The sequence below is a fragment of the Rhyacophila brunnea genome, unplaced genomic scaffold (genome assembly GCF_057557595.1).
Source record: "Rhyacophila brunnea isolate RB1 unplaced genomic scaffold, BYU_Rbru_1.0 scaffold_5, whole genome shotgun sequence".
In the NCBI taxonomy this organism is placed as follows: domain Eukaryota; kingdom Metazoa; phylum Arthropoda; class Insecta; order Trichoptera; family Rhyacophilidae; genus Rhyacophila; species Rhyacophila brunnea.
Window position 1 is genome coordinate 4498445 of NW_028233170.1, and position 17941 is coordinate 4516385.

The 17941-nt window shown below is 33.2% G+C and overlaps 2 protein-coding genes across 2 annotated transcripts in view; one reads left to right on the forward strand and one right to left on the reverse strand.

The window, feature by feature from the left end:
* Positions 1-1777: 1777 nt before the first annotated feature.
* On the reverse strand, positions 1778-16653 carry LOC147065939 (uncharacterized). Its single transcript, XM_085955953.1, has 8 exons — positions 16517-16653; positions 16008-16143; positions 14732-14909; positions 13495-13660; positions 12455-12551; positions 7060-7206; positions 2927-3628; positions 1778-2139 (listed from the first exon to the last, which is right to left on the reverse strand). The coding sequence occupies exons 1-8, from the start codon at positions 16651-16653 to the stop codon at positions 1891-1893; spliced, it is 1812 nt and encodes a 603-aa protein (XP_085812079.1). The 3' UTR covers positions 1778-1890.
* A 674-nt stretch (positions 16654-17327) lies between these two features.
* Positions 17328-17941, forward strand: part of LOC147065940 (protein ultraspiracle homolog) — a 78428-nt gene continuing 77814 nt past the window's right edge. The window contains exon 1 of the mRNA XM_085955978.1: positions 17328-17474. Coding sequence (XP_085812104.1) covers positions 17456-17474 — 19 coding nt within the window. The 5' untranslated portion in view covers positions 17328-17455. The remainder of the gene's footprint in view (positions 17475-17941) is intronic.

Below are 17941 nucleotides of genomic sequence, written 5' to 3' on the forward strand. Positions count from 1 at the left end.
ACTTTTAGCCATCTTTAAATAGAATTAAATTCATTTTCAGTTAATTCTGTTTTGTATGAAAAGTTATTTCGGAAGAAATCCGTAATCCAATCCACTATTATTGGTTGCTAGGAAATTATTAATATATACATGCATTACTATGGAATTCAATATGAGTGTCAAAATGACATTTCAGTATTATTTCTAACAATACAATTTTTTTGATCGTTTAAGCTAGTCAAGTCAAGTTTATATGATTCAACAGTAAATTTAAAAACGTTAAAAAACTATAAAAAGTACTTTTTATCTTGTAATTATTTTTAAAAATAGGTATTAAAAAAACGAGATAATTTTTATTAAAACCATTCCATTAAAATATATTTTAATATTGGGGGGGGCAATTTTGGGTTGGTACCCGCACGGCGAAAATCCTTGGCGCGGCTGCTCCTAAAAAACTTCTATCTATTATCACGAAGTAGGTAGTCTTGTAAATAAGTTCTCATTTAATTCTCAGCCCTCAATTATTAATATACAGATTGGCACCTACCGGTTTTTGTCTATATAATAATATATATATATAATATATAATAATAAAAGTCAGGTGCGCGGCGCCGCAGCCATATTATGCAATGCGTTCGGTGCAAATGGGCAGTCGCCGGTTACCTTTTGATTTGACGATTGGCGGTCTTTGTGGATGATTCGTTCGTAAACTTCGAAATCTTACGTATTATTTTGTTTTAAGACGATACTTATTACCAATTATCTTATGCGCCTTTTTATAATATATTGTACCATACAGGTTCAACCTCTTAGGGTCAAAGAAACGTATCTCATTTTTTTCTACTTTACAAGACACACCAAACACAAGTAAATTTTCATTCTACTGACATTAACAAGAATGTGTTTCAAGATAATACGTATTGAATTATCTGATAAATTTTTGATAAGTCTCTTATATATATGTTATTAACATGTTATTTTATGTCTTAAGCTGAAAATTGCTAAATATTGTATTATAAATATGCGGTACGCCATCCATTATGACAAGATTTTGATATGGAACCATGAAAAGGTTCACCATTGCTGCCCGATCTCATTACATAATTTTTAAACTACATAATATTTTTTTTTCCGTATTCGATCCTGATCGTATTTGCCTCCGTATATTATTTAACAGATTTTTGTTTTTATGAGAAATCGATGTAAGCCACTTGCTCAACCAATTAGCTCCGTACTCTGGGTCAAACCACACATTAAAAAACGTGTGAATTTTTGTCAGATCCGGGAATTGAACATGGGATCCGCGACATTATAAGCCTGACGCGTAACCCTCTGCCATTGTAGGCATACAATTGCATTTTTTTTTTCCCCGACCATGTCCGATCCTAATAGGATCATATGGGCCTCCACAGAGTAGAGGTTTGTATTAACAGATTTTGTTTTTTACGAGAAATGGATGTCAGCCACTTGGTCAACCTATTGGGTCCATACCCTGACTCACACACAAATTGAAAAACAATATGTGTACTTGCCAGACCCAGGATTCGAACCTGAGACCCACGGCGTGGGTCTCAGGTTCAATTGCATTATGGGCATTAATTTAAAAAAAACACTGATATATTTAGTGAAGCATATTCTTTTATCTATTGGAAATACATAAATTCAATGTCCTTATAATATAACTATATTTTACTACGAACGGTATGCAATGTCACATTGAAAGGAAAAGTGATACATAAATACATAATATAAATAGCAACAATTTAATGAAAAATAATATTATTATACCTAAGCACATTACTAAAGTTAGTCAAATAGCTGTGAGATTTACTTTCTATTCCCAACTATCACTAAATAGTACAATGTCATGTCGGCCAGGAAAGTAGAAAAGATAAATGATTTATGCAAAAATTATGCCGGCAATATATTATTTGCCGGATCTTTGATTTGTAATGTTTCCAAAACTTTATCCAAAAGTTGTTGTTTCCGCATTTTTGTATTGGCAGCAATATTTTGAGAGCGCAGCCAAGCCATCAACGTTTGAGAGTTCAGTTTTTTGAGTGCTGACAAATCCCTCATTGCCATTCCTGGAATATCCACCGCTGACAAATTTACTTCTGGTTTGCGTTTCTTGGGAGCATCAGGTTTACCTGACTCATTCTAAAAATTATAAAAACCACAAATGAAATTTTTAGGAAATTTTAGTGTTTACTTTTGTAGTTCTGATGCGGTGCTCTTCAGCGGTGTGTTATCAGTGCTTGAGCTAATGTGAAATTCTAAGAGCTTGTCCACATGGTCCAAGTCCCACCGCAATTTACGCTCGAGTACCAAAAATGTCTTCCGTCCAGAAATTAGAAAAAATTGTTAATATTTTCAAAAAATTATCGAGCACTCCGGTTCGTAAAGTTTTCCATTTCGAGCGCTGATTGGATGTGACAATAATATCAACGTAACTACTAATCCTCATAGATAAAAACCAGCAGCAGCGAGACAGAAAAAAACTGTTTAATTTCAGTTTTATATAGAAATTTAAAATTATAAAAAAAGCAGTCTCTATACGAAATGACAACAATTCCTAGTAGACACGAATTACAAGATTTTTGTTGTAGAATGTAGAAGGTAGGTGTTCGATTATACTAGCGTATTTAATAAAAATCTATTTTTTTTACTAAAATATGATTTACGAATTAAGATATAGTGCGAAATCTTTACGGTGATAGGCGGCGGGGCTTGGAGAACTACATCCCCTCCTCTCACGTTTCAGTACTTACAATACTTCGAAATCGAAAACCATAAACAAAATACGACAAGTTCCGCCGCCAGGTCTCACACTAAAGATTTCGCAGTCTAGACAGATAATTAAGTCTATTATTAGGATGCAATGATATTTGAATCGATCAGCAAAATAATTTCATTTAAATCTATGGTATATAGGTATATTAATTACCTTTCTTTTTCCTTTTTGCGAATTTTGGGAACATTGATCAATTGGTTGTTTTTCATCGGATTTTTTGAAAGATATTTGTGATGAACCCATTTGATCAGTCAAGCCATCGCTAACAACAGTAAGAGTTGCATATGAACATGGAACGGTAACATTTGGAATACTTTTCAGTGTGACCGGCAATGTATTTTTTTTTGGAAACTCGCTCTCCTGTATAATAACTGTTTTTAGAGGAGTTTTCACCTTGGGGACAACTTTATTCTTTGTAGATTTAGGTTTAACGGTTGGCGCTTTGATAATCCTAGGAATCTTTGTTGCTTTGTTGGAAAATTTAGGAATGATAACTTTATTGGTAGCAACCGGTGGATTGGTGACTTCATTATCGGTCGGCCAAGCGTGGCTCTCAAAGATATTTTTCCTTAAATCAGCTGTCACATTCAGATTTTCTTTATTCTCTTCAATCTTTCCTCCAGCTGTGCATATGGCAGTGGTCTTCTGCTTAAACTTTTTGGTTGTAAACACTGGCTTTATTTTAGGTGGGGGTTCTCTCTCTTCATCTTCGATGAAAATTTTTGGTGTCGGCGTACACAAACTGATGTGTTGGGTTGCATCTGCGGTTTGAGTATTCATCGATTGGAAATTATTGTCATCATGAAAATTTATGTCTGAAAACATGTCCACGACGAGAGCATCCTGATTATCATGCTGGAAACAAAAGCAAAATCCTTCTTAGTATGAGAGTTTTGAGAGTTTGAAATCTCTTCAGACTGCTGATTTAGTTAAAATCACAAAACCTTTTCCTCTAATATTGTTTCCTTGTATAATGATAAAGATAAATAATATTATTTTATGTTGTTTATAAATGGGATATTATAACGCCTTGTACCTACCCACGTTATACGTGGAAGAGTCTAATTAAGTACCTACAAATAAACACGGAGAACATAAATGTGTAATAGAAAACATAGTATAATATGTTTAATGGTTTGATAAGTTTTGGTGATAGATAAACAGAATGACATTGGATATACAAAAATATTGATTAAAATTTGAATAGACACAAAAGACATGTTTAGTACTTGGTACAATAAAAGTCCTTTGATGGATAAACTTAGTATGTATAAGGCGGGCCAGAATAAAATACAATATTGAAAAATTCATTCTATAACATTGGTTTGCCCTAAGTTACTTATAAGTAGAGACCGGATTATATGCAATTGCATATTTAGCTCATTCTCACCGGTTATTGCATATTTTACATAAAATCTAGTGACAATGCATATGTGTCACTATAATTTATATTTCGAGGCCATCAAAGGTGTAGTACATGACTTCGATAGTGCAGAGGCTATGGCAGTTTATCAGTCCAAGGAAGCATTTAACGATTCTAGTATATAATAAAAAAACATAGCTGTGATTAGCTCATTTTTCCCACATACGTACGAGTATTAAAAAGCTTGAAACTCAAGGTTTGGCGTTGACTGAATCTATGCAGTTAATGAATAATATCCGCCGAATGTACTGCGCATTGCCAGAGGTATTCCCGCGTAAACTTAGAGAAAAGTTTGAAAACATTTTGAATTATAACCGAGGCTTTGAACCTTTGTGTCAAATTGATAGTTTTATTCAGGGCTTTTTTTCTCATGTAACACGGTGGAATGGCGTTCCGGCACCTTTTTTCACGCTATTTTTAATGTTTCAAAAGCAATTAGACGAAACAATGTTCGCGCTTACAGAGTACAAGTTAATTTTCCTAATATGATATGAAAACACCCTGAAAAATTATAGGCATTGAATTCTATTACCATTTCTTCAAGTGAATGTGAACGCGAATTTTTGGAAATGAATCCAATTATTAACACAATAAGAGCTTCGTTGAAGACCAAAACAGTTTCGGCACTTTTGTTTATCAAACTCGTCGAACCACTTTTGACATTTTCCTTCAAAATTAGTTGATCGGTGGTTACTCAGTGGAAGACATTCGGCCATAGACTCTAACACTAAGAAAAGGAATGAGACGATTTGCCAGACGAGAATTGGACTGAACTTTGGAAATCACCATGGCCACAAAGGGGGGACTGACATGGCTCTAGCCTGGAGGATCGACCAGATAAGTGAGATAAACGCACATGACAAATTTGCTCTAATCATAAAAAAAATCGTCTGCGGCGCATATTTCCTTCAGGCGTATTAAAATATAATAATATAATATAGCGTAATATGTGGTTGTGTAATTGCATTTTTTGGTTTATGTTTGTCGATACACTGAATACCCTTAATTTTACCTCGAACACCATTTGAAAAATGATAATATAGAGCGTTACACTGCCTTTAAACTTAGTGATATGTAGGGGGACCGCCAAAGATCCTGGACTGAGGGCCCACTTTAGGATATGGGGGCCATGGATACTACTTATACTTTTATATACTCTTATTCAAATATTTTTGTTTGTTTAATTTCTTATGCACTTCGTGGCATAGGAAAAGTTCTTTAAATGATAATGGAATATAATTTTCTTTAGTAGGTAAAAAGTTTGGCAAGAAGTGAGTTTCGGCAACTTTGTTTTTTTAGAAAAAGCTCTGGTTTTATTAATGGGGCGGGTGAACTTTTGCCAGAAACAATAAGTGCTAACATAGCACCCAAATTCAAATACTGCCCAGTTACCTCAGTGGATGTGGAATGGTCCTTTTCCACTTACAAAAATATTTTGAGTGATCGAAGACACATTCTTACTACCGAACATTTGGAACAGTACCTGATTGTTAACGTTTACAAGAGTAACAAAATGTTAAATAATTGTTAATTAATAATAAATTAATTACTTACTAATTGTATGCTGATTTTGAAATAAAAAAACTAAAAATTACTATTTTTTTATTATTTAATGTTGCATATTTTGACACTTTTCATGCAAATTTCAAGCTTTTTATGTTGCATATAATCCGGTCTCTACTTATATGTAAAATATTATAAAGTATATTGAAATTTATATTAAAATACACCCTTGCGTGAAATGAAAACATGGACCGATGATTCTCGAGGTGGACATGGCTACTAAAATGGTAACTCTTATGCAGTGTTTCAATCTGGGTTTTCATGTTTATCCTGGGCCAACCTGTATAAGATTGGTATCAAAAAGTGTGTTGAGCTTTTTTCTAATATTACATGTATAATGGCGCCTTTTACATTCAAGACGATCTGTCATAATTATTGTGTAGTCATACATCATCAAGCACGGAAGTGGAGGGTGAGAGCATAGAGAAGTACATGTCAGTCAGAAATTAGATATCATTTTATTTTTTTTCAATTTCAGTGTACAACTTACCAAGGGTGCATCATCCGGTTTGGGAGCGTTTGGAATATTGGACATGGGTAATTTGGCAGGGAATCTATTGGGAGACTCAAACTTCAAGACATTATCCAAAACCAAAGGCATTCGATTTTGTAAATCTGTCAAAAATTGATCGAGTATTTCATGCTGGAAGTAAATTCAAACAGTAGCAAAGATTTATTATACATTGTTGTACTATCCTTAGTTTGTGAATTAGCTTCACTTTCATCACCATCTTCCTTGCTATTTATTTGTGTATATTGCGTGCTACAAGTCCTGTATTTCGTACACGCAGAACGCATTAAGTCATTTTCTGCCAGAATAAAAAAATAAGAATATTACACGAATATGACATTCGTGGACACATTTTAGATAATACTTGTTAGTGATATGACACAATATATTAAATTTTAATTTTTTAAATTTTTGATTTAGATATATAGAAATCTTAAGATACAAACGACACTGTCTAATGGAAATATATTCGCACTGTGACTTAATGCGTTCTGTCAGTATACGCTCGATATATTAAGCCTATGTCTTTATAGAGGTTTACTTCAACACCCTTAAGAAGACCGGTACATATTTATGGATTATGTTGTGGGGCATATATCTCATCTTTTGTTAGACATAGTGGCCAACATTAAATTTAATTATGTCTGAAAAAATATGTCGACATCTTTATGAGATAGAAATACCTCTTCTCATTTTCTCGAACATTGAAAACTCCATAAAGTGGCTGCTAAACCATTACCAAAATTCTAAGAAAATACTAAACTAATATATTACAAAAAAATATATTACAGCATGTGTTGGAGTCGGCGGGGTAAGCAGTGGAGCCCTGGGGCGCAAACAAATCGACGGATAAGTGTACAGATTGTTCCCCAGTGGACGGAAATGTATCTCGTAATATATCAGGTCCGAATCGCTTTCTGGTAGGCGATATCCATACTGAAAGGAAACTATTATTTTGAAACAAATGTCAATAATATCTTGTAAAGGTACCAACTGTAATTGTTTATTTCCATTGAAAAAATGAGGTTGAAAGATTGTCTGAAACCATTGTAAATGTAATATTTTATAGGATAGGGTACCTATCAAATAGTACCACACAATGACAATGCGTCTACAGTCAGCACTATTACATGTAAACAGTTATTATCGTGATAGTTTAATTTACACACTATTAGTGCCAGTAAATCAATGCACATGTACTAAGGCGCTATTTGTAACATTACCTATTTAAGAAAAAAGAAACAGTAAAATAGAAAAGCACACGGAAGTACACCAAATTAGCTAAGTAGACCCTATTTTGAACACAGTCATTGCCTACCTAATTAGCGATATATGTAGACAATAATTATTAATATAATATAGATGTCGTCTATTTTTTAGACATTGAAAAACTTGAATGCAATTTTACCAATATGATGAATAAATGTAAATAGATGAATGAGTGAGAAATACAATAATATATTTTCTTTTGTATTATAAAAATGTATTTTGACATGAATGTTTGTATGGTTTGCACTTCTACTCTAATATTATGTATGTATATATTCAATTGAGGGATCTAGAAACAAAAACGGCAGTTAAAATTTTGGTAATAGTGCCGCAGATGACCACATGACCTTTATAACTTTCTAATTTCTGAAAAAAGCTATATTATAAAATATACAAACATTTAAAAATACTTCTTCAGAATTTATATCTATAAGAAAGAAATCAGACATTTTAAATGACCCGTGAACATTTTACAAAAATGGAAACTGCCGCTTTTCCATGCAGTGTTATTTTCAATGGGGTAGTTAACTCATTCGCTGCGTCCAATGCAACTGGTGAGTTGCCCATCAGGTGGCCATTAGATATAATTCAGCATCTCCTATATATTATTATCCTAAGAGATTTTGGAAAATACGTCAACTTTTGTTGTTGATTATTAAAGGAATTCACTTCAATTTTTAGAGTCCCAAATCTACTTCCATTTGAATCGGGCACAAATTTGATATAACTCGACACAATCACAGATAATATCGTTTTTAAATCGCGTTTTACATCCGTCACCATACATTTTCGCATCTTGCTGTCCGTGTACCTCAAATTGATTATAATGTCATTTAATACTTTCTGTATAATCGAAATTTAACAAATCTAAATTAATATTCCACAAAATTATTCAAATCTGTAAGTAGCACATTGGCGTATTCTTGAGTTTTGACACAAAATAAATACATATATCCTCACTAATTACTACGTAAATATAATCTAAAACCATGTCACTGCTTTTTATCTGTCAAACTAATAGACTTAGATTGTCATTTGTTTTCTTTCGCAAAACAAGTTCATTTGACGTGTCAGAATTCAAATTTAGAATTTGCAGAATTAATCGAAAAAATGTGATATTTCTATTAGCAGTTAAATAATCAATTTCAATCAAGAAATTTTTATTGATGAGTTTTCTATTAATTAATAACAAATTTGATTTTTTTTTAAATACTTCTTTGTGGCTGTTTATGTACTATTTTTTATCGAATAATTACCTAGGCTACTAATTTCCATAGATATAGTCATATTAAGTTGCCATTGCAAACAATGAAAGAAATTTATACGAATTGTTATAAGTAGTTAACAAAATTTTCTGATATTGTATAATATCTACCTATTTTTATCATCCTTATCATCATCAATCTGGACCTATCCACTGCTGGATGAAGGCCTCCTCAGCCTTATTCTACTCCTTACTTACACATGAATTATTATATTTATCAAAATCAGTGATATTATACTATCTACCTATCTATATTTATAATGCCATTGTTACGAGGGTGGGTCAATAAGTCCTTAGAAAAGCCGACAGGTGGCGCGACTAGTACTGTAAGCGGTTTGTTTTCATGCAGCGGCACTACCGATTCAGTATGCTGCGAAGTTTCAATCAGATTGGTCGGGTTGTTGTGTGTTTCTCGTACATTTAAAAAAAAAATTTGCTTGTTTACAAAAATGGAGAAAATTGAGTTTAGAGCTGTTATTAAACATTTTAATATAAAAGGGTTAACAGCAAAGGAAATAAAAAATGAGTTGGATTTAGTTCACGGCATATCTGCTCCTTCACTTGCAACTATTTATAACTGGTTAAATGAATTTAAACGTGGTCGTACATCAACAAAGGATGAACCACGCTCAGGACGTCCTGTAGAGGTGACTCCACCAGAAATGATCAATAAAATCCACGATATGGTGTTAAGTGACCGAAGATTAAAGTTGAGTGAGATAATTGAGGTTACAGGGATCTCAAAAGGTAGCGTCATTTCTATTTTACATGACAAATTGGGCATGAAAAAAGTTTCTGCAAGATGGGTGCCGCGTTTGCTCACAGTCGACAATAAACGCAATAGGGTGGTGGCCTCTAAAGCCCTGTTGTCGCTCATGCAACGCAATCCGGATGAATTTTTTCGTCGCTTTGTGACTGTAGATGAAACATGGATACACCACTATACTCCCGAGACGAAAGAACAGTCAAAGCAGTGGATTGCGAAAGGCGAACCATGTCCAAAGAAGGCGAAAACCGTAAAATCAGCTGGTAAGGTTATGGCTACTGTATTTTGGGATGCACGTGGAAATATTTTCGTTGACTATTTGGAAAAAGGAAAAACAATAACAGGGGATTATTATGCATTTTTATTGGACCAGCTAAAAAACGAAATTGAAGAAAAACGGCCTCATTTAAACAGGAAAAAAATCCTCTTTCATCAGGACAATGCCCGTGTTCACACATGTTTACGATCAATGGCTAAAATTGAAGAATTGAAGTTCGAATTGGTCGACCACCCACCGTATTCGCCAGATTTAGCCCGCAGTGAGTTTTTCCTTTTCCCAAACTTAAAAAAATGGCTAAGTGGACAACGTTTTTTTTCAAATGAAGAAGTCATCGATCGGACAAATGCTTATTTTGAGGACCTTCCGAAAACTTATTTTTCTGACGGTTTAAAAAAAATTGAGAAACGTCTAACCAAATGTATTGAGCTCCAAGGAGATTATGTTGAGAAATAAAAAAAAAATACAAAAATAAAAACTGTTTTAATGCTTTTTTCTAAGGAATTATTGACCCACCCTCGTATCACGAGCCTTAATAAATCCACTGCTGGATAACGGCATCTCTACGTTGATTGTATTCTTGACAGTCTTGAATTTCATCATCATCAATCCACTGCTGGATGAAGGGTTCCGCAACGTGATTCTACGACTATCGGTTTAACGAATTTGTGATATTATACCTATTTCTATCATCTTTATCATCATCGACCTGAACCAATCCACTGCTGGATAAAGGCCTCCCATAGCCTGATTATACTCCTTTCTGTCATATGAATTGCTGTATTTATCAAAATCGCTGATATTATATTTATCTACATGTTCATATCGTCATCAACCACAATCAATCCACTGCTGGATGAAGGATTCCGCAACCTGATTCTACTACTATAGGTTTAACGAATTTGTGATATTATACCTATTTCTATCATCCTTATCATCATTGACCTTAACCCATCCACTGCTGGATAAAGGCCTCCCATGCCTGATTCTACTCCTTTTATCATTTCAATTGCTTTATTTATCAAAATCGGTGATATTATAATATATCCATTTATATTTCCATTACCATGATGAGCCTGAATCAATCCACCGGTGGATGAAGGCCTCTCTAAGTTGTTTGAATTTCTGTCGGTCATTTGAATTGCTATATTTATCAAAATTGCTGATATTATATTTACCCATTCATAATATCGTCATTATCATCATCAACCAAGATCAATACACTGCTGGTTGAAGGTTATCCCAACCTAACTACTCTTCTTAGTCATATAAACTGCTATATTTTTTAAAATTTGTGATTTTTATATATCGTCATTATCGTCATCAACCTGTATCAATCCACTGCTGGATGAAGGCCTCTTTAAGGTGACGCATCAGTGAAACGCCAAATAATGTTCAACTGTACGCGCGACGAAAATTTGTACTTGCTTCGCATTCATTGAGAGAACGTGGAGTCGGACGCACGTCACTTTGCTGCGTGATGGCGACGGGCCAATTAATTCTAAAATCGTGTAAAGATGACTAAAAACTTTACCCATTTACTTTAAAAAGCAAACATGTCAATGAATATATTATTATTGATACTAATAGAATAATAAACAGAACATAAAATGGACGTATGTTGGATTTATATGAGAAATAATATTTCGTTTGACAGGCGTCATTTTCACCCGCGACCCGCAATCCGCACATCGCCTAGCAACGATCTTTTTAGACCGTGCCTCAACTAATGCATGGCCTTAAGCAGATTCCACATTTTTAGATTTTATAAATTCCTGTTTTTATCAGAATTGGTCTATTCCTCTCAGATATAATATGTATTGCTTTATTATTTATAACATTTGTCTCAATATGAATGTCCCGCACTGGGAAACTATATTGGTTAAGGTTAATTTTAAATTCAAAATTTGATTTTTTAAATATTATTCTATGGCTGCAGGCATTTATTTTTTATAGAAAATTAAACAAAACAATGTTTAAATTTGTTTTTTATGCTGCTAACCTTTTTTTATTATGTACATGGGACCCGAAAGAAATTAATATTTGGATATAATGGACCGCTTTTTATGATAATCACATTATATTGCTGTATATTCGAATGAATGAGATGTATAATTATTTATCATATTTAAATGCACATACCTACACATATATTGAATTAAAATTAAAATGTCATTGGTAGCAATCGGCGATTGCCAGCTGTTCTGCTAGGCCTAGCAGCCTGAAGTGGGGTCAGACGATATTGTGAAGGCCAGACTCCAGAATAGACTACGCATATGACTCCAAATTTGTATGGCAGTAACGACATGCAAATCGTAAAACTGACAAATCAGCGAAATGTCAAACTGTCTGATGTGAATGAAAATCCATCCCGAAGGGAAAACTATGGCGCCGTCTATGCATACTTTACAATTATATTAAAATCCAACACCATGTCACTATGACGAAAAGCTGTCTGCAAGACCTAGCGAGACAGACTGGCGAGAGCCAGCTGGCTCAGCTAGTATTATTTAAATGTGGTAATTAAATATTAATTAAAAGGTCCGCAGCGAATGGGTTAAGTGTAAAAATTTAATTGTTTTAAAAATTAGACTAAAAGAATACTTACAATATTTTTCCAATGTCTTTTTATATCCTTGTAGTGGTTGAAAGGTGACACTTTAGGTATTGTCTTGTTGATGGTTATTATACGGCCCTTTTTCATACTATGCAAAACAATTGACAAACAAATAATGACAGAAAGGAATGATGAAAAATATTTATTTGAAAACAGAACTTGTTAGAAGTGGTAAATTGTTGCAATGATAATAAAATGAGAAATATGGTTGATGAATAATAAAAAAAAATAACTTATTTATTATGACACTTCAAGAGAATTAGTTCCAATTAGCATTCCTGCTATTCGAGAATGATATTTTTTAAATAAGCAAAAATTGCAATGTTTTTATGTTGTGACACATTATTTGCTGGCGTTCCTGCATATTACGAGTAGGTACTTGTGGACTATTAAAGAATAACATTTTTTTTTGACCATGTCTGTTCCTATAAGATCATTTGGGCGATTGTATTAATAAAATTTCTTTTTTTTTTACGAGAAATGGATGTTAGCCACTTGCTCAACGTAATAGGTCCATGCTCTGACTCAGATACAAAATTGAAAAACAACATGTGTATTTGCCAGACCCAGGATTCGAACCTGGGAACATTCATTTATGTATCAATTATTTTATTTGTAAATACAAAACAAGGAAACGAATGGGATTCGAACGCACGACTTTCACTTTCCGGCACAGGGCTCTTACTGCTAAGTTACTGATTCAAGTACTAACCTCACATACTATTATAAATTACAAAGACGGAATTTGAATACTTTAAGACAGCATTATTGTTAGGTTAGGTTAGGTTAGGCTATTTGCTAGGTAGATCGGTAGCTTAATTGCAAGCGAAAGATGTATGTTCAAATCCCATTCCATTTAACTTTTTTTTTCTGCAATTATTCTAATAGGCTTGTTAGGTTTTACAAGATAATATTATGTAATTTCAATGAAGAATTCTGCATTCTTAAATCTTATGTTTATTTAGTCTTGTTTAAAAACTAATCAAATTAATTAATAGTCCTGGAAATAAATATGTGTGTATAAAATTAACCTGGGGATGACATGAATCCACTGATCCATGAGTGACAATTCCGACAAGGATGCATCTGGAATATTGGAAAAGTAGTCCAGATTCTTCGGCATGATATCCAGGTCTTCGATTCTCATCTGGCTAAGTCTTGCTTTGAAGCAATTCAATTTAAGAGTGATCACCTCGTCTATAGAATAGAATTTCAATTTATTTACAGTAAAAATTATTTTCTCCCTTCTGCTTCTTCTCATCTACCACCACTATCATAGATTCAGGGTGAGTGGTTAATAACCAATCCTATAAAAATTTACAGCACATACCAACACTTGACACATCGTCGCTTTAGGATTTGTTTCCCGAATAGACCAAATGTCAATTTTTCAGGAGACGAAAAACAAATTTCATTGTCGTATATTGAAATATCAGTAGATGTATCGATCATTCTTTCTACACTGTATGATTGCAACATTATCTAAGAATAGATTCCAAGAATAATATACTGGTATAAATCAGTAAATGCACAGAAAATGCGTTTTTCACGGTGGCCGCGTGGCTTAAGCGCTGGACTATCACGCCGTGGGTCTCAGGTTCGAATCCTGGGTCTGACAAGAACACGTCATATTGTTTTTCAATTTGTGTATGAGTCAGGGTATGGACCTAATAGGTTGAGCAAGTGGCTGACATCCATTTCTCGTAAAAAAACAAAATCTGTTAATATAACCCTCTACTTTGTGGAGGCCCATATGATCCTATTAGGATCGGACATGGTGGGAAAAATTAGGTTTTGTAATTCTGAATTCAACTGAATGTTCATTTTGAGGTTAACTAACAAGTGTCAACAAACTATCAAATCGTACTATCACAAACATTTGACCATTGCACGATTGATACCAAAGCACGAATCAAATCGCGAAAATACCTCTTAATAAAATCCTTCGTTATCATATTATAGTTCTAGATTTTTTTTGGGCATAGTAAATGGATATGAACGTCTTTGTAGTTATTGATTTGTATATTTTTATATAATCAATGATATTTGACACATTTGGTTAGTTTGATTAGTTGCAAAAAACACCACCGTAGCGCTACTATCTAATTTGCCCAATGCATGAACTAGGCAGAAAAATTTCATGATTTAGGCAAAATTTTGCCCATTTCATGTAATAGTCAATTTCGCACATTCGGCGTAACATACACATTAATAGATAAAAATGTAATTTTTGTTAGTCATATTAAAGCTATATTTGAATCTTCTTACTCGATACGTTGACGTCTAATGTGATGGCGTCTAACGGTTGTTTATCAGTAAGAAAGTTCCTTCCTGCTATATACAAATTAGTTTCCATTAAATTCCATGATGGTGACAGTTTAGCAGTCAATGTGTACTTATAACATGCTTCAAAGAGTTTCGCATTCACTTCCATGGATAATAAAACCTGAAATTAAAATAGATGATTTTTTAATATCACGATAAATTCTTTTTCTAACCACCTTTACACACGCAGAAAATTTTATTGAGTAATATAAAGCGTGTCCGAAAACTTGTACGTATGGAGTTCGCTGTATCGTACTTCACCGTGAAATGTTGTATTGGAAATATATGGCCATATATTAAAGACCGTCCAACCTCTTTGGGTCGTATAGTACTGACATAATATTCATGTCTAAATAAAACACGGTTCTTGTCGGTTTACACTTTACAGGAAGCCAGCAGCAAACAAATTTTGAAAATAGCCGATATACTGGATTATTTGTTAGGTTAGGTTAGGCTTAGGTTAGGTTCATGAATTTTGCCAAAATCAGCTATGAAAATTGAATTAATGTTCATATTGAATGTAATAAAATTGGAGACTGTATAGTATATTGTCATCTCTTTCCGCTAAGAACGCTCACGGCGAACTGTGCCACGGTGAAATGTTTTACGTACAATTTACATGTAACCGATATAAAGTCGTCCACATCAGCGAATAATAATCACGCAATAATATTCACTGTGTGTGAAAAGAGGTCTAAGGCCCGTTTCAGACGGGACACCGGTGTCGCTCTCGATATAATATATAAGACGTTTGTATTTGAATAAAGGGGTCTTTGTATTATATTTATGAACGGCCAAGAGCTAATGGGTCTTTCCTCATTAGATCCGAGATCTCGCTATATTCGTGATTGTAATAACCGATATTCTAGTGGATTTAAGTTTTGTACTATTCCATTTGAGTTGTTTTTGCGACCTGGGTTTTCCCTTTCAGCATCTTCAGGCACTATACCCACTCACCAATGGTAGATGCACAGTGACGTCATTCCTCCTTATCCTCATAAACATTCTGTTATGACACCATCAAAATGTAAACGCCTATCTACACAATCTTGGATCGGAAATAATGGTGATTTACATATTTAACTCATTATAGATTTGGATTTAATCTCTGTCAAGCCTCACTATTCAAAATATTATGCTACCGTATTGTTGACATAAATTTACCAACATACTATATTTCTACTACTTAATAGAATGTCAAAATATATCAATAACATACCTTTATATTCAATTTATCTATAATAATTTGAAGTTTTTTTATATCCGTTGATTTCCTTTGAAAAATAATGATCAGTTCAGTATTGCTTTTTGCATCAGGGCTGACAATTATTTTTGAAGTTGAAAAAATTAACATCCTGCAAAAATGTAAAAAAAATAACATCATACTTTATTAAAGGAAACTATGAAATTCACACTAAAAAACTATGTGTTACTATTGAATTATATGTATAGGTAAATCATTTTACAGTGGCACCGTGGCAAAATAAATTTGCAGTTCTATTGGTGTATTGTACACTTTTTAGCATTGAAACAGACATTGTAGCAATGCGAATTGCCCACGGTGCCCCTGTAGATTGATTCACCTATACATTATTGATTCAAATAATCTGTGATTTTTCAAAAGAATGTTAACAGTATTTATTATTGGATGATATTTATATTATGAAAATGGGTTTGATAATAATATTTTTCTATTGGATTTTAGTTTTAATATTTTTATTTACTTACCTGCATTTTAATATTTGCCAGTGAAAATTGGAAATCGCACTCCTATCGCGTTTTTCATTGACGTCAATAGAACAAACAATACATGTCATTTCTTCAAAAGAAGGCGTATTTGAATGTATAACGAATTTGTTAATCATGTTGGAAAATTTCTCTTCACCTCCATTGAAGCAAAACGGTGAACCATGAACTCCCGCCAACGAAAATATTTATGATATAAGTTACGTTAAGTTGGCAATATTATGATCCAACCGCAGGAAACATAATTCAAAGATATTATAACTATTTACTAGGCATACTTGTTCATATCATAGATTGCATAGATACATTCAATACGTGACAAGTATAATATTGTTGGTGAGTTTTAATAAATGACCGCTCGACAACTGAATACCATGTACTGAAGTCATTGAATAATACCTACTTAGGTATTGTGGCATTGATGGTCCGTAACATTCTAATCTCGACCAAAATGTGTCTATAAAAATAACAATTTTTATAAATTCTATTTGAAATGAATTAAAAATAATTTGGAACCAATTTCTATCAAAAATAGAAAGTATTCAATAAAAGTTGTCAACAACATACTACTTAACAATACAAAACAATTAGTTGTCTATGCTAAAAAGTACATTGAAGTAGTTAGTATTGTTGTTTTCATTTAAATTAATACAAACTAATTCGACCCGTACGGCGAGATGAATTAAATTCGCAATAATGATCACCGTCAAGACTTTCAATAACAACAACTTGACTATTTAAAGTAACAAGTGAAATCTTTCTCGGCATTGGAGTTTCGCCAGTTCAATGACCTTGGTGCTGTCAGTTGTACGGCCATATTTGAGGTGATGTGGGTGAACGGTTTCTATTTAGGACTATTTGTGAAGAAACCAATGTTTACTATAGTTCAAATAGTAAATTAAGTTCGTAAACTCGACGAAAATGGATTCGGGAGAAAGAGGTAAGTCAAAATTTTCATTAGAAAGTCATATTTTCAGTGACCCGCTTAAAACACTGATCCTGGTTTACTTATCTGGTTACCGCTTATTTCGTCCTGTTTTCCATTATATATCACATTGCCTTGTTATTTTAAAACGTAAATACGCAGCTTATTCATTTATAGTTTTCGTGACATCGTTTAAAGACCATTCTACTTAAAAAATGCATAATATGTTTACTTCCTGGATAGCATCGCAATATTTCATACGGAAATAAAACGTTCTTTTATGATTTCAATAATATACCTATTCTGGTGTATCGAAAGCTAGTTGTTTTACTGAGAATATTTTCAGCATATTATGTAAATAAAGTCCCTTTATATCTACTTAATCGTTATGACAAGTAGGATACATATTAAAATTAAATAAGTGCCATTTTAAATGCACTGTGTAAGGTTATAATAATAATATATACCTAATATTCAATAAG